Below are 17,557 nucleotides of genomic sequence, written 5' to 3'. Positions count from 1 at the left end.
ACAGAGCCTCATAACTGGGGAGAACTGTTTGCCCCAAATGTTTTGATCTAATGCAAATATTTATTTCTTCCAAAACAAACAAGCCCCTTCCAAATTGGGGAGGGGGGGCGCCTGGGTGGCTCAGTCTGTTAAGCGTCCGACTTTGGCTCAGGTCATGAACTCACAGTTCGTGGGTTCAAGCCCCACGTCGGGTTCTGTGCTGACAGCTCAGAGCCTGGAGCCTGTTTCAGATTCTTTGTCTCCCCCTCTCTCTGCCCCTCCCTTGTTCGCACTCTGTCTCTCTCTGTCTTAAAAATAAATAAACATTAAAAAAAATTAAAAAAAAAAATTGGGGAGGGGGGTGGGGGCGTTTGCCAGACATTTTTCACAGTTAAGACAAACATTTGGAAAACATTTTCCAATTTGCCCTATACCCTTAGTTAATCTGTCTTAACCACGTTGAATCACTTCCTAATTTACCATCTACTGTGACATCAAGGCCATTTCTTGAAGATCGTACTTTCTCTGCTCTCCCCCTCTCCTCCGTGCAGCTCAGAGCACCCATCAAGGGTTTCTTGAACACCCCGGGCATGCACTCATCGACAGACACCCACCCTCATCAGTGACTGTAGGCTCACACACGGACTACAGCAGCTCTAGGCTGGAGAAAAGTTGGATCCTAAGACATTCTTTGCCATTCAAGTTCGGGGCCCAGTTCTTTGTCCCCAACCCACCCCCCATTTTTCCTAGAGCTTGGAGTTCCTTCTCACAGATGTTATCTGGACACGCCCACAAGCTCCCCCTGAGTGCACTAGCAGATAACATCAAGACGAAGCAGAACACTTTTCTGTATCAGCCATTACCAAGCTGTTTTTCCTGGGCCATTTGCTGACCCTCCGGCTTGTTTTCATTTCACAAGTGGCGTAAAACCCTTGCCAAGATGGAATTCCATTTTCCAATGACGTTTCTCAAGACCTTTTATCAGTTATGCAGACCAATTACATTGGCTGGGTTCTCTCGGTCCTGGAGCGGGGTAATTCTATCCTGCACCCTCCTTCCCTTCCAGAGAGGGCTAAGCTCGGAGGCTCACCGGCTCTGCAGGAGCGGACCAAAGGCCTGACTTTCAGTCCCCTCGTCACCAGGCAGTGACATCAGGCTGCGTCCCCAGCATCTAAAGTCGGACAGGGACGCCCAAGGAAGAGACCCTCTCAGCTGCAAAGATCCTTTGAAAGTAAAGCTGCTAAATTAACACAACACAGACACACACACACACACACACACACACAGACACACACACGTTAATGTCTTCTGAATGCAAACATTTAAAGCTTACCACTGAAAAATGGAAAGAAGTTAACCCTGAGAAGCTTTTCTGAAGAAAAAGGCTGCTTTACACACTCTCTCTGGGACAGAGACGGGGCTGCCCTGCAATCTGGCATAGGAATCACTCTGCTGGGCTCCCCCACCTCCCCCACCCCTGCCCCCTACCTTTTCATCAAGTAAAAACTGCAGAGACCTGAGCACACATCTAAGGTGCCATCAAACAGGGGCGCCTGAGGCAAGGATCTCCCAAGGGGGGAGCAAGCACCCTAGGAAGCGGGGCGTGTGAGGCAGACGTGACCCACAGGTGGTAAGCAAATGCCAGCAGGAACTGGCCTGCCCAGCGCTCATGCGTCAGCTCTGCCAAGGAAAGGGAGTAGCATGCTGGCAAACGGCACACCCTCACCACCGCCCATCTGGTTTAACACCCGGTCCCTGAGGGGCAATTCTGTGGCTGCTCAAGTTTCTCTCCAAACCCTGCCAGGATGAGATGCCAAGAGGCTGACCTTGCTCCTTCGATTTGTCCCGTCGGGATGTGTGAGGGACGGGGGAGGGATGGGGGAGGGAGGAAAATGCAGGTAGAAGAACACCAGTAATGGGGCTCCAGAAAGGAACACAGCCCTGTGTGCATGCATGTAGCCTCCTCCTCAATCCCGGATTCATTTGAGTTGATAAACAGTTCTACTTTATTTATTTATTTATTTAGAGACAGAGAAAGAGAACCTTAAGCTCTCAGCATGGAGCCCAACACAGGGTTCAGTCCCACAACGGTGAGATCAGGACCTGAGCCGAGAGGTGTCCCTCTCCCCTCTCCCATGAGTGAGGGAACCCACTCATGCTTGCTCACTCCTCTCTAAATCAATAAACAAACAAACATACAAACAAAATGGAAACACCTAATGTGAGACCTCACGTATCAGTAGTCATTCACAACCTAGTAGGAATTGCTTCATCCAACTGGCATTGACCTGAAATCAGGATGTGTGAGGGCAATTATAGTCCCAGTTTGCCTTTGTCAAGAAAATCTGACAGAGACTCTCTTTCTCTTTCATAATTGCAACCTCATGGGCGTTTACATTGATTACTTTTTAATTTTTTTAATGTTTACTTATTTTTGAGAAAGAGAGAAACAGAGTATGAGCAGGGGAGGGGCAGAGAGAGAGGGAAACACCAAATCCGAAGCAGGCTCCAAGCTGCGAGCTGTCAGCACAGAGCCCAACAAGGGGCTCGAACTCACGAACTGATGAAATCATGACCTGAGCCGAAGTCCGAAGCTTAACCGACTGAGCCACCCAGGCGTCCTGGGCATTTACATTTAGAAACCATACCGCCCTGAGACATGAGTTTGGGTTCTTTGGCTTACGTGACATGGAGGAAAAAGGTCTCTCGATGAAAGTCCCCGGTTCAAGCGAGGACCTTGCTCTCATCTCAGTTTCCCCATCTACTAAACCGGGGTAACCTCTAGTCTGGAAAGTGGAGAACAGACTGACCACCTGAGACGGCTCGGGGCAGCCAAGGCACTGCCGCCACGGCCTCTGCCACTTCCCCACAGCGCAACGGTCTTATCTGTTTCTTTTGCTTTCTGTGCATTACCCGGAAGTTGTCCTTCAGGTCCATTTCATAGATGCCTTTCAAAAAAAAAAAAAAAAGATTGATATGCCACAGATCCCAAATTCCTAGAGACAAGGCAGGCCCCGTGGAAATTAGCCTAATTTATTGCTGGCTTCTGTCAGGAGGATGTTACCAGTGGACCCGTTGGCACAACTTCAAATAGAGTTCCCTGCTTCAGACACCGAAGAACCAAGAACGGCAACTGCTTTATTGTTTCCAACGCTTGTGCTGCTTTCTAAGTGCTCTAACTGGGCTATCTTTAACATCTTTCAAATCTCACAGGCAACAGTTTCTAAGACGAAATCGTTTTAAAGCAGATACAAAGATGGCGAGTTCTTCACACCTTCATGGTCTTATTTCAATCTGTCCTGTTCAGAAGAAATGGAAAGCTCTAAACCTCTAAATAGGTTTACCTATTTTCAACCTCATTTTAAAACACCTTCTTAAAGTCAATAGAAAGAGTTGGGTTGTTGGGGTTCCCCCCCTTCCTTCTGTGGATTTACTGTACACATAACTTTTTTTTCTTAGTAAAATGATTGTTTTAAAATATCCTCAGGGGGCACCCGGGTGGCTCAGTTGGCTGAACGTCCAACTCCTTAATTTTGGCTCAGGTCATGATCTCATGGTTCATGAGATCGAGCCCCATGTCAGGGTCCATGATGATAGCGTGGAGCCTACTTGGGATTCTCTCTCTGGCTCTCTCTGGCCCTCCCCCACTCACCACAGGCATGTTCTCTCTCTCTCTCTCTCTCTCTCTCTCTCTCTCTCTCTCTCTCTCTAAGTAAAGAAAGAAAGAAACCTTAAAACTTGCATCAGGAGTTTCAAGAAGGAACATATGTACACAGATACAGAACAACCCTGTATCTATGATACGCACTTAATTTGAATCAGCAAAGTCAGTTGCTCAATCTAGGCAAATTTCTCAACAAGATATGACAAAAGACAGATACGACGGGCCCATCACCACCACTAGTATCTGAGTGAGTGTCCTTGAACTACATTTTTCTCCGAAGTGACTCAGTCCTAATCTCTAACCCCCCAGCTCCCCTCCCTGCCTCTCGCTCCCTCTCTCTTCTCCACACCCTCCCATTTCCCTTGCTCTCCCTCCTTTGCCTCCCCCCAGCTTTCACGTCCCGGACTTAGGGGCTCTCGCCCTCTTCAATCGAATGTGTAGAGAACTCTAGAGCAGCCATATCCAAACATGCTTTCTGCAGGGCTGGGAATGTTCTGGATCTGTGCGGTCCAGCACCAATCCATTAGCAACATGTGTCTACTGAGCACCTGAAATGTGGTTCGTGTGCTAAAAGAACTGAATTTTTTTTTAATTTTTTAATGTTTTTTAAATTTATTTTTGAGAGACAGAGACACTGCGATCAGGAGAGTGTCAGAGAGGGAAAGGGAGACACAGAATCAGAAGCAGGGTCCAGGCTCTGAGCTAGCTGTCAGCACAGAGCCCAACACGGGGCTTGAACCCACAAACTGTGAGATCATGACCTGAGCCGAAGCCGGACACAACCGACTGAGCCACCCAGGCGCCCCAAGAACTGAATTTTTAATTTTAATTAATTAAAATGCAAACAGCACATGCAGCTACCATGTTTGGACAGTACACCAAGTTAGACAGCTGGACGCCTTCCAGCCTTCAGGTCATTGCCGGTGACAGGCTGCATCAGAGGACATGCTCAGACCTGTCTCCACAAAAGCCAGAAAGGAAGGCGGCCTCCACCATCCATCGTCACTCCAGAACGGCGGTCCATCAGCACCCCCCAGGCCACTGCTGGCGGTCCAAAGTTCCACCTGGAAGGCCCCTCGGGACGCCACTTTTCCTCCTGGATCTTGTCATTTCTCAACCAAATGGTCCTCTTGCCATTGTTTTGAGTGATTTCCATTTGCAGGAAACACAGTGTCTTGGAAAATTAGCAGTTATCCTTCTCATGTCAGTCTGTCCCCCAAATATGACCTTTGAATTATCCTTAGTGTATATTTTGGTCCCTCAGGCTACTGAGGACCAAGTTCCAAGTTCTAGGAACAGCAAAGTCAATATAGTAACCTAGCTACGTGCACCACACCACCATCAACTTCAGTTGTTGGGAGGGAAAATCTAGTTCTACTGGTTTAAAAGCCTAAGACGAGGGACACCTGGGTGGCTCAGTTGGTTGAGCATCTGACTTTAGCTCAGGTCATGATCTCGCAGCTCATGAGTTCGAGCCCCACATGGGACTCTGTGCTGATAGTGCAAAGCCTGCTTGGGATTCTCTCTCTCCTTCTCTTTCTGCCCCTTCCCCAATCTCACATTCTCTCTCTTTATCAAAATAAATAAATAAACAAAAAAAAGCCTAAGACTTGGGACATGTGGTTAGGTCAGTCATCTGAGCATTGGACTCTGATTTCTGCTCAGGTCATGAGTTCACAGTTCTTGAGTTTGAGCCCTTGCACCATGCTCTGTGTGGACAGCGTGGAGCCTGCTTGGGATTCCCTCTCCCTCTCTCTGCCCCTCTCTTGCTAGTGCATTCTCTCTCTCACTCCCAAAATAAATAAATACATTTTTAAAAAGTCTAAGATGAAAATGTGATAGGCCCAATTCCATCTGTCCACCCCACCTCTAGCAGCATCTCTGTAAGGCTGACATCTTCCCATTGGGTCCTTAAACAACAGATGCTGAATGAATGAATGAGTGAATGAGTGAATGAGTGAGTGATTTTACTCTGAAGAATTGCAGAAGACAATTTAAGAATGGTTTTCTTAGCCATTGGCTAACCAATGGTTGGAGTGCACGTGGGGTGACAGTCTAGTCAGGAAACAATTGCTTTCTTTTTAAAAGGTAGCGTAATCTCACAGTTCGTGAGATGGAGCCCCCATCAGGCTCCGTGCTGTCATTGCAGAGCCCACTTCAGGGTCTCTGTCCTCCCTTCTCTTCATGCCCCTCCCTCTTTCTCAAAAATAAACATTTTATAAAAATATAAAATATAGCACATTATTAAAAAATAATTTAAAACTTAAAGGTAGCATGATTTTGGGGTGTCTCAGTTGGTTAAGCATCTGACTCTTGATTTTGGCTCAGATCATAAGTTCATGAGTTCGAGCCCCACGTAGGGCTCTAGGCTGACAGTGCAGAGTCTGGTTGGAATTCTCTCTCCCCCGCTCTCTTGCTGTCCCCCCCGCTCAAGTGTGTGTGCTCGTGCTCTCGTGCTCTTTCGCTCTCTCTCAAAATAAGTAAATAAATTTAGGGGAAAAAAGGTAGCATGATTTATCCAAGATGGAGTGTGTCCTCCAGTGTTTGAAGGTACTAAATGGAAGGGGCGCCTGAGTGGCTCAGTTGGTTAAGCGACCGACTTGAGCTCAGGTCATGATCTCACAGTCTGCGAGTTTGAGCCCCGCACCAGGCTCTGTGCTGACAGCTCAGAGCCTGGAGCCTGCTTCAGATTCTGTGTCTCCCTCTCTCTCTGCCCCTCCCCTGTTTATTCTCTCTCTCTCTCAAAATTAAATAACTTAAAAAAAATTTTTTTAAGAAGATACTAAATGGAACAACATGGTCTTCACCCCAAAAAGATAAATGTTAAGAAGCTTGATTGGGGCACCTGGGTGGGTCAGTCGGTTAAGCGTCCGGCTTCAGCTCAGGTCATGATCTCATGGTTCGTGGGTTCGAGCCCCATGTCGGGCTCTGTGCTGACAGCTAGCTCAGAGCCTGGAGCCTGCTTCCGATTCTGTATCTCCCTCTCTCTCGGACCCTCCCCTGCTCGTGCTGTCTCTCTCTGTCTCTCAGAAATAAAAAATAAAAAATAAAGAAGCTTGATTGATTGATTAAAATCTTTTCAATCGTTAGGATATTTTTAAATAAAACTCTTCCCTGAAATAGAACCGAATGCGTTTTAAAGTAGAAATCACTCCTATTATCTAAGCCCTCATGAGCCATTCTAATCATTTAAAATCACATCTTAAAACCCTTTACCTTCACTATTCTATTTTGATACGAGCTGTGGGGGCTGGAGGGACAGGACTGGAGAATTCCTTCTCTACACGTCACCTGTTTGTAGTCACCTCCCATTGTGTTCTCAGGTTTCTTCTTGGTTGCATGGTCCACGGACAGCACCGTTATCTTTTTGTAACCATAAGACTTTTTTATTTAAAAAAAAAAAGTCTAGATATTATGCTTTACCTTGAGCCGCAAATAATATTGGCAACAAGGCTGAACTTTAACTGTTGCCAGCAGTCCGGATGATTTCCCAAGAGCACTGGAAGCTTCCAGGTATGAGCTGAAGAGTCCCTGGTCCGGGTGGATTTGCTCACACACTGAGCCCTTTCCTGAATCCGCACGGGCATAAGGGAAGTCTTCGGCCCGGCACCAAAGGGTGTCATTTAGCAAGCCGCTACGAGAGCTTACAGACATCATTTAAACAAAGATTCACTTGGGCACTGCGCAAATCAAGCTTTCTGGAGTTTAGAATCTGACAAGGAGCAGCTAAGCTACTGACAGATAAGAGCCTTGTGGGCATTTATCTGACGATTTTTAAAAGAGGCAGCTGGAGTAATTAAAATCATCACTTGAAATCTTTCTGTAAGAGAGCGAGGCCTTCTGAAAACATTGATTTTGGTTTCTGGACCTTACAGTTGTCAGTACTGAAAAGAAACTTACAAAAATCAAAGGCAATTTTATTCAACGGCTTTGTACTCAGTAGGCCTGGCAGCTTTTCGCCAGGGTGAATGTTGCTGCTCTCCCTGCAGTTAAGGTCCAGCAAGAAGGCCCTGGGGGGCGGGGGGGGGGCGTCAGAACCAGTACACCTGCCGAAGGCAGTAAGGAGCCTTAAGCTTCAGGGACATCCCTGTGTTCTAATAATGAAATATACAGACATGTCAGTTTCATCATCATGAACCAGGGGCACACGGCTTGGGTCCTGTTGTGGAACGCTGAGGCTGCTGGGGGAAAGCCTGCCCCTCACAGGTTTCCTCCCTCCTCCTACGCTCTCTAGACTCTGCTAGCACACAGCTTCACCTTTTCCCAGGCCTCCTATCTCACCAGGAAGGTCTAGGCCAACAAGTCACAGAGTTATCGGAGAGAAAAGTTCCTATATACTCTGTTTTTTGGCAGTTGTGACCAATGGCAACGTCATTACGTTTCTAACTTCTGGGTTCCTGTGCTCAGTGCCTGCTAAGATCATGCGCAAGAAAATATGATCAATACTCTCTCTGTCATCTTTATTGATCAGATATGGCCGCTGCTGGCCCTGTGAAGGAAGGTGAGCCCTGGCAGAACTGCTTCTCATCACTGTCCACTCAAACAGTGAGGCGAGAGATCTAGAATATGAGAAAAACATAAAAACCTTTACTGCAACAATAAAACCAAAAAGAAACACACAAAAGGAACTCTGCAAACACTCTTTCTCACTATTATTTCAACACTGGCTTGCTTGCCAATTTTCTGGGATTCTAAAATGTAAATAGACAGATAGAGAGTTAGTCTGGACCTCTTTTCATTAAATGCTTAATCACTTAGCTCATTTCCATAAACTGGCATGAACTCAGCCTCAACTTCTCTTTTTCCTTAACCACTTTTTGGCAGGGTAATCTGAAGTTCCTAAGAGTGATCAAGGCAATGTTTTCTCATGAGACCAGGACAAATAAACAGCCCACAAGACAAATTTGGATGGTTTGAAGATTTGAACCTAGGTCTTCGGAGATCTATCTTTTCTTCTTCCAAAACGACTTTCACAAGGGTGCCATTTAGTTTGCTTTGTTTTGTAATGACTAACAATGAATCATTTTACTCTAATCCACTTACAGATTTTCTATTTTATTGCTATATTCATGTTCTCCCCTCATACATATTTTATTATGGTAAGAATTTGAATTTACAGTGAATTAAAAAGCCATCTGCCTTTAAGAATGCATAATAATAACAAAAGATAGGCCCCAAAATTACCCACCAACATGGACAACTACAATTTCCTTTATAACATTTCCAAAGTGTGTCTGTCTTTCTTCAAGGCCTGTTTCTCTATTGTTTGGGACAAATGTGACTTTTACTTGAAAGCCACATTTTAAATTGTTTACAATGTATTTTGTTAAGTGAACTAAATTACATTTCACATACACCCATTATATTTCCCATCGGTAACCTTTCACAAGAATCTCCAAGGAAGAAGTGCTTTCAAACATTCTAAACAACTCAGATTATTAAAGATACTATAAATGTCATGTTAGATGTTTCGTTAAACTGAAATTTTCATTTCTGAATATTTGGAAAATTTTTCTCTTCTCAATTATATGCTTGAAGTCACTCTTTTAAACTAACGGATTTTCCCAAAAATTTGCTTTTATTCTCAAAACCTAACTCGAACCCATGTGCTCAGGTCTTTAATAAAGACCCAGTGAGAAGAAAGCAGAAGCACTGAAAATCGTGGATTCTCTTTAAACATAAGAAAGACAGGGAGAAACGTACATTTAAAAAGGCAGCTTCCATGTCGGTGATTAATTTTTCTCATTCATGTGTCAGTCTCTCTGTTTCCTTACAGGCAAGGCCCTCTCCATTTCAGAGATATCGTCCAGAGCTATTTTCTCACTATGAAATGACTACCAAACTCTCCAAGAGAAATTGAAAAGACTTCCAAAGGCAAAGGAAGTGAAAGGCACATTCTTTAATCACTGTAATTCAGTCCTTCCATATAAGCCTCCAGCCTCTTCCCTACAGTCCTGAAAAAAACCAATTTGTTAACCTGCCAAACAAAAATATCAGGCTGTGATAAAAAAAAAACAAAAAACAAAAAACAAACGAGGGAGACCAATTTGGGAGAGAAAATTGATAGCGCTTTGCCAAGTCCAGGCAAAACATTTTAAAAGAAGCAACCAAATACTGAAAGGAGAAAAAAGCATGCCCTACCTAGGCAAACGAAATGTGTAGAGCGGCAAATCTAAAGAACAGAATTTCTCCTTAGGGTAGAGACCAGTGAAATTTGCGAAGCCTCCAGCCCCACCATATCCAATGATTTCCCAAGAAATAATTTCAGAGCGGAGGGAGGGTGGAAAACTTTCCCAGCCCCCAAGCCCTAAGATACACAACCACGTCTCGCCACTAGGTGGCGGTTGCAAAGGCGGCGAGCGCGGGTGTGGGGGCTGTTTTCTCCACTTCTTTCCCTCCCGGACGCACAGCCCAGTCCAGTGGTGAGCCCACTAGCTCCCACCTTGATCCTTTTCGCTAAAACGCCAGGTTAGGTAAAAAGAAAAAAGCTCTGGCCTTACAACCTAAAATCACCAAGTAACAGCCTCTCCTACAAATCTGTTCCCACCGAAGCTGGGCAGTGGAGCGGGGACGGACGTGCATATTTTAAACTCTGCTGGGGTTTTCAAAGCAAACCTTCCAGGCGGCTGCTTTAGGGCACATGTGACGGCGAAATTACGACGTGAACGCCGGGTTGAGTTACTGGGCCGGGCATCACCCACCCGCACGGTGTGTACAGACCCACAAGGTGATGGAATCGGCTGAGTAAACATGAATCGTTTTATTGCTAGCCAGAAATTCTTCCTTCATTCATCAAAGTGGGTGAATGAAAATATGAAGTCGGTAAAGCATTTTTGGCGCTGCCCCCTGAGTATCCCTCTGAGTGAAGACCTTACTTAGGCTCCCTTCTACCAGGGGTGTCAAATAAAGCCTCCTCCCATGAAAGAGAAAACCCACTTCCCCTTTTTGTAAACCGGCTGCACGCCAGAGCTCAAATCTTGGCAAAAAAGATGTTACATAAATTCCAGGTGTTCCTAAATATGTATGTTTACACGCAATCATTTTAGGAAGCATCTAAGTTTCTGGGCCACTTTTGCTTTTCTTTTCTTTTCATCTCAAGGAAGAGTCAAAGTGTATGTTTATAGCTTTGACCTAGGCTTTTACCCACTTCGTTCTGACGATGTTTCCTGCTGATAAATGCAGGAAATCTAATAATTTGCACCCAAAATGCATCTAAGCACCCAGCACCTCTTTCTTTCTTTCTTTCTTTCTTTCTTTCTTTCTTTCTTTCTTTCTTTCTTTCCTTTCTTCCTTCCTTTCTCTCTTTCTTTTTTAACTGAACCCAGATCAGGCAATTCAGTTACCTCTCCCTCCCATCACCAAAGGGGGAAAAATCCAACTCTGAAATACCGAATTATTTTGTAGGTGATTTGTACAGCCATTCTCCCGTTATTCTAAGAACAGGCTAATTCCTTAACAGCTTACTTTGCCTTTAAAAGGCTTCCTTCCACACGACGGGATTTCCCTAAGAAACATTCCCAGCGGATGGTTTCCAGCAATAGCCTATATCAACTCAGCCTGCGCAAGCAAAGACTTGGCTTCTGCTAATTCCACCCCTCCGCCCCAACACACACACCAATTCACACTCACAGAACCATCCCGGGCCGACTCGAAAAGCTATTTTGTTTGCATGTTTGCCCATCTCTTCCTGAATGAATGCTTTTCCAGTTGACCTTTCAACAGCTGCCGAGATGGCCCGGTCCGTACGGTTAGAGCCGGAAACTAAGGGATATTTTAACATCCTAATCCCTGCAACCTCTACGTTTCTCGTTCTCTACCCAAGTCCAGATTCTGTGAGCCCAAGGGCAGGAACCCTGAAGCGTCTGCAGAGCAGGTCTCCGAGGTGTCCTGCTCGCGACCAACTCACTGCGGGCATCCTGCACACGCACAGCCCCAGCCTACACGCCGCCCGACACCCGCACCCTGGCCCGCGGCGAATACGCCGGGCACGCACCCGCCCTGCCTCTTACCTTCCCTGGCTTTCAGCAAGACCGTGTTGGCCACGATGTTTTCCAGCTCCATTGACAGTCGGCGGTCAGCGAGGGAGCCTGCCGGCGGGGCTGTCACTGCTGGGGGTGCTGCCGCTGCTGCTGCTGCCGCCGCTCGGGCTGCCGCTGCTGCTGCCGGAGCCGGGAGCCGGGAGCGAGCAGCCCGCCTCGCCTACCGCATTATTCCTGCTCTTATCCCTCGGAGTTTCCCCCTCTGCAACGAGGAGCTGCCGCCGCCGCTTCTTCCTCCCTCTGTGTCCCCCCTCCCCCCTCCCTCAACACTCTCCCCCCCACCCCCCACCCTCCGCGTTTCTCTGTCACTCCATTCTCCACCCCTCCGGCTCTCTCGGATGCTTTAATGCCTCGGATGCTTCTGCCTCCCCTCCGTCCCTCCCGGGGGTGTGGTACTAGCAGGCTTGGGCGGCCGCACTGCGCAGGCGCCAGGCGGGCCGCGCCTCCTGTCTCGGCGCTCCCTGGGCCGGGCCTGCTGGGACTTGTAGTCCCCCGCCTGCGCCGCGCTGGGGCCAGACTGGCGCGCGGCCGCGGACTCCGAGACCCGCCCCGGGACTCTCGCCCGGAGTCAAGGCGGGTGCGGCCTGGGGAGGCTAGGAGCGCGGGGTTGCGAAGGTTGGCGGGCAAATCGAAGGCGGCCGGGCCGAGCCAGAGCTCATAGTCCCGGGGCAGGGCTCTCTCTGGCCCGCTTCCCGCCTTGCCGAGAGCCAGGAAAGCGAAGTCCACAGGCCACGGCGGCGGCGGCGGGCGTAGCGCCGCGTCCCGGCAGGAGCCGGTGCGGGTCCTAGCCAGCCCTCCGGGCGTGCTCGGGTAGGAGGAAGGTCAGCCCGGCGGGTTCTGCACGCTGCGCCCGGCCACTGTGCGCCGTCTCACACGCACACGCGCCGGGACGCCGACAAAGGTGTACTTTGTTTCCTCCAGGGGCGCGAAGGGGGTCTGCGAATCGGCGGCGACCCAGCGCTGGTGGCCGCGTGGGTAGCCGCGCGGCCCGAGCGCCCCCTGGTGGCCACGGAATGGCGGCGCAGCGGCAGGTCCACGCGGACCGCGCCCCCCAGGGCTCGGCATCGCCTACGCGCGCCTGGTGGGCACTTGGGGGATCCGAGCGTGGGAAGCGGCTCGGTTCTGCTAATAAAGTGCCTTGCAGCAAGCGGGGCCCGCAAGTCCACGGTCCTCATTACAGTCAGACATTCCGATTTATGAAAACGCACACGGAATCGCCCGAGTGGGCTGTGGAGAGCAATAATGAGTAACGGCGGGGAGCCTGTGTTGGAAATATGTTTTCAAATTCCAGGCTTATTTATCTTGGGGCTCTGAGCGCCTTTCAGCTGTATGCTCAGTACATCAGCCTACAGATCTACCTACTCTCCGCCTCCCTTCCTTGCTTCCTTTGAACAGCCCACTCCTGGGAAATAAGCCCTTGGTCACCCTGGTCTACGAGGAGTGTCCCCCGGACTGGGGGAGGGGCGGCCGGCCCCAAGGAACAATGAGGGCTTTGCCTCCTCTGCATCCTGCGGGCCGGATATCCGTTCAGAAACCAGGCTCTGGGCCTTCTCTGCCAAAAAGAAGGAAACCTGTCCCCAGGGCTGCCAGGAAGTGGCAGGGAGGTGCCGGGAGAAACAGAGAACAATTACTACACATTGGAGAATGTACAGGAATTAATAGACTTTTGAAGCCTTGGAAACCAGAATGGTCGCAGATTTTAACACAGTATTGTCTTGTTCCTGATGCCGTACACCCACCGCCACAACTTCCTGGAGACAGGATTTGGGTCGGTGGATCTCCCTGGGCCTTACATATCTTGCCTGCAGAGTGGGGGCAATAACAGTTCGCCTGTCAAAAGACAAGGAGCTGAGCAGACGACTTTTTAGGCATTTCTACTGCAGAAATTATTTGTTCTAAGCAACCCAGGCTTGGTCTTGGCTATCTATCCACATGCCCTGAGCCGTGACTTCTAATGATAGGGTATTTCTCTTAGAGCCTGGCAGCATCTTAGAGATCACCCTACAGCCTGAGGTCTGTTGGAACCCAAAGTTCATGTGGCTGAACATTAAAGCAAAACAAAATAAAACTAAAGTTGAGTGCCTTTAGCCAGTTTGTGCTCCACAGCAGGCTTCTCAAACTTTTATGGGCATACAGATTACCTAAGGATCTTGTTAAAATGTACATCCTGTTTCACTAGGTCTGAGGTGGGTCCTGAGATTCTGCTGTTTCTAACAAACACCAAGGTTCTGTCAATCCTGCTGGTCCATGGACCACACTTTGAGTAGCAAAGGTTTATGGCTAGCCATAACCACCCCCTCCAACACTCTATTATCTTATAACCAGCCCAAGTCCCCAGTGATGGCCTCATTTTATCTAATTGGCCTTTGGAGACATTTGAGTTTGCAACTCTGGAAAATCCTGCCTGTCCTGGCTGATTTTACAGATGTGAAACAGACCCAGAGAGAATAAGTGGGTTCTGCATGGTCATTCAGTAAGTGAAAGCCTAGCTACTCCCTCTGCTGTGTGGTAATACATCCTGCCTACAAAATAAATGGTTATACTTCAAGTATCTGTGAGGAAATTAGGACATTCCGAAGGGAGAATGGAATTATAATGGCGAAATTTTCTGGGTGCAACTGTGGGCCAGGTCTTATGCTAAGTGCTTTACATGGATTATTTCATTGAACACAACATCCAGATGAGGTAGAGAACTTAGCCTGCTTTTATAAAGTCACCAGGTTAGGAGAGGTTTTATAAATCGCCTAAGGTCACACAACTAAGAAGTAGAAGTCGTGGGATTTGAACCTAGCAGTCTGACTCAGAGTCTATGCACTTAATTTCTGGCTACCTCAGGCTAGCTAGCAAAACTTGGCTGCAATTGACCTGTTTTGCTGCCAGAGTGAACTTAAATTGTATTGTAAGAAAGCAAAGCAGGCAGTTGGCTAAGTGACTAAGACTTAAGGGGGTTTTCCACTCCGCCATTATAGCTCCCTATAATTCCACCATTACGGCCTTGTTCCTTTCAATTAACTGCATTAACAGCTGCAGTCTCCTAGAGAACTGGGTTTGATTCGAGAAAGAGCAGTCAAAGATCAACAGATCAGTAGAGAATCTTGCTAGCTGAGAACAAGAATGGAAATCCCAGTGGAAAAGTGGGTGAGTCTGAGAGGGATGGGAATATGTCAAATACTGACTTCCAAATTCTCTCTTGCTTTCCGTGCCCATAGCCTTCTCGCAGCCATGGTGAGTGAAGTTCCTAAAACCTGCTGGACTTTCTGCAAGAAGGGTGGCAAGCACCAATCCCACAAAGTGGCACAGTACAAGAAAGGCAAAGGTTCTCTTTATGCCCAGGGAAAGCGGCGTTATGACAGGAAGCAGAGTGGCTATGGTAGGCACACTAAGCCGATTTTCCGGGAAAAGGCTAAAACTACAAAGAAGAATGTGCTGAGGCTTGAATGGTTTGAGCCCAACTGCAGATCTAAGAGAATGCTGGCACTATTAAGAGAGGCAAGCACTTTGAAGTGGGAGGAGATAAGAAGAGAAAGCCAAGGCATCCAGTGCTAAGCTTCATATTTTGTTACATTATGAAGACAATAAAATCTTGAGGTTACATGAAGGAAAAAAAAAAAAAAGAACCAGAGTGTCTCACTCTTCCTTTAGCACCTGTATTGCATGGATAAAGCTGCATGCCGGGTCAGAGTTCTCATAAATAGGAATCAACTATTCAGGAAAGTCACAAACTTATCTTGGTCCTAAAATACAGAGTGTTTTGGCCAGAGTAATCCAACTGGCTTTCTGAATCGTACCGGGTCTGGGGTTTCCAACGCTTTCCTGGCATCACAGCTTCCTAATCATCAGGAAACAGCCGGGGATGGTGCTTTCATTCTCCCGTTTGCTCTTCCCTTCTTCAGAAGTTACCGTCATGTGCCAAGCACTGTGGGGAAGGCAGCGGTGATTTCCCAGGAGAACTCTCCCCTGGAAAGGAAAGCAAACTGGAAGGCAAACTGCCGAGACAAAATGGAATAAGAACCATTTTTGCAAAACTGGGGCCTTAACAGCCTTTAGTTTCACGATGAACCAGATGATCTTTGTAAACGTGTTGGAAGGCTTCACCCTGCAGTTGTCAGATGGTGATGACCTTTAGACATCTAAACACCCACCTGTTGGGTTCTTGTGCCCAAGTTCAGAGAAGAGGTTCCCGCCACGATGCACATGATGGTCCCAGCCGCACGTGGACTCTGCTCCTGGAACTCCGGCACTTTTCTATGGCCTTGTTCAGTGGGAACAAAACGCCTCCTTCTTGGTGCCATATTCAGTTAGGAATGTCCACAGCAGCTCGACCTGCGCCCTGAATAGCTACTAAGTTGTTGCCTCCATTGTGTAGAGAGGAAACTGAGCCTCAGAGAGTTAGATCTATTGCCCAAGGTCAACCGATAAGTGAGTGGGGAAGCGAGTTATTTAAGTAAGTGTCTGCCTTCCCTACTTGAAGGCCTGAACTGTGTCTATGTCATCCATCAATTCTCTTCTCTATAGGATCTAGTGAGGGCCTCACACACATAGCAATATTTGCTGACTTGGACCAAATATGGCATGATGCAGCCCCATCCAGGCCTCTGGGGTACCGGTGAGTCCATTCCAGTTAGCTACCAAAACCCCCACATCCCAGCCAGATCAGAGATTAAAAAGAGAAAGTAGGAGACTTGCCTCTGGGTTTCAGAGGTCAAGATCACAGAAAGTCATGGACAATCTCCGTCCCTGGAACTTCCGGTTCTCTGACTATATATCCATCCTCACATTCAGCTGTCTCCTGCAATCAGCCCAGTACTTCCACTGATCACACAATTTTTTAAAAAAAGAAACCAAGCAGACCGATTTTAATTCACTTTTCAGACAGAGTGAAACACAAGATATTCACTCCAAAAACGGTGCCCAGAAAGCTGGACATTGTTTTGTTTGGTTCAGCGCTGAGCACTCAGATTTAGATCGTGGAAAATGCTTAAATTGGTAAGGAAACTGCACAGCAACCGTATAAAAATTAATTCAGAGTGGAAGGTGGAAAAACAGCCTCTTCTCTAGTAATCTACTTACAAGCCAATGATTTTCTGTTAATACAGATAAGAAAATAATCCAAAGCATCATCAAAAAAAAGAACAAGAACAAAAAGAAAACCACTTCTGGTCTTTTTCTGAGTAGCATGTATCAGGATGAGCAAAACCAGGTCCGCCTGTTGGAGCGCGGAAGCCTACAGTGGAACTGTGGGTACCGTCATGACTCATGACGGCAAAGGTAGGACCGCTTCTTCAAGAGGAGGAGGTGAGATGAATGCAAAATGTGGAGCCTTAAACCCAGATGACTCACACGTGAAAGAGGCTCTCCGGCAGTTTTGACCTTAATGCTGCAATAACAAACTTTCGCTTACTCCCAAGACTCTGGGCCTAATTATCTCCAGGGCATGAATAGGAAGCGTCTACTGTCCTAAGATAAGCCATTGCAGATACGTGAATATTTGACCCAATGAAAGGAGGGCATAGGTGCTCCCTCCTTGAAGTCCCAGCTAGCCAGTTATATGCTAAATGGAATCTGTCAAATGCTCGGAATTTAAAAACTGTAACGCTTTGCACAGATTGCCTTTTTTTTTTTTTTTTTACAATGAGGTGAAATAGAATATAGTGTCTAATTTGGCCCAATTGACTGGGGGCAGCCTGAGCTCCTCCCGTAAAAGCAAAGGTGTGGCTAGTCTGCCGTAAACATGAGCTCGAGAGGGAGCTGACAGGTGGAGTTCTCATTCCTTGTAGCTGGTCTCCTCCATCCATGGGGAGAGGATGCCACCTAGCATGAACTTTGCAGAGCTGCAGCCAGCCCCCAAATGGCAGCCGTAAGCCTCCAGTTCCGT

General features: G+C 47.6%; 1 protein-coding gene and 1 pseudogene across 2 annotated transcripts in view; one reads left to right on the top strand and one right to left on the bottom strand.

Moving 5' to 3' along the window:
• GRK5 (G protein-coupled receptor kinase 5) overlaps nt 1–11,921 on the bottom strand; it is a 204,744-nt gene extending 192,823 nt beyond the window's left edge. For both annotated transcript variants that reach the window (XM_029932677.1, XM_029932676.1), the window contains exon 1: nt 11,653–11,921. In XM_029932677.1, coding sequence (XP_029788537.1) covers nt 11,653–11,704 — 52 coding nt within the window. In that variant the 5' untranslated portion in view covers nt 11,705–11,921. The remainder of the gene's footprint in view (nt 1–11,652) is intronic.
• Nucleotides 11,922–14,904: 2,983 nt separating this feature from the next.
• LOC115276448 lies at nt 14,905–15,269 on the top strand (annotated as a pseudogene).
• The last annotated feature ends 2,288 nt before the right edge of the window (nt 15,270–17,557 follow it).

This window comes from Suricata suricatta, chromosome 2, assembly GCF_006229205.1.
Source record: "Suricata suricatta isolate VVHF042 chromosome 2, meerkat_22Aug2017_6uvM2_HiC, whole genome shotgun sequence".
NCBI classification, from domain to species: Eukaryota; Metazoa; Chordata; class Mammalia; order Carnivora; family Herpestidae; genus Suricata; species Suricata suricatta.
Note: the sequence above shows the minus strand (reverse complement) of the source record. Positions and strands in the feature narration are given on the sequence as shown.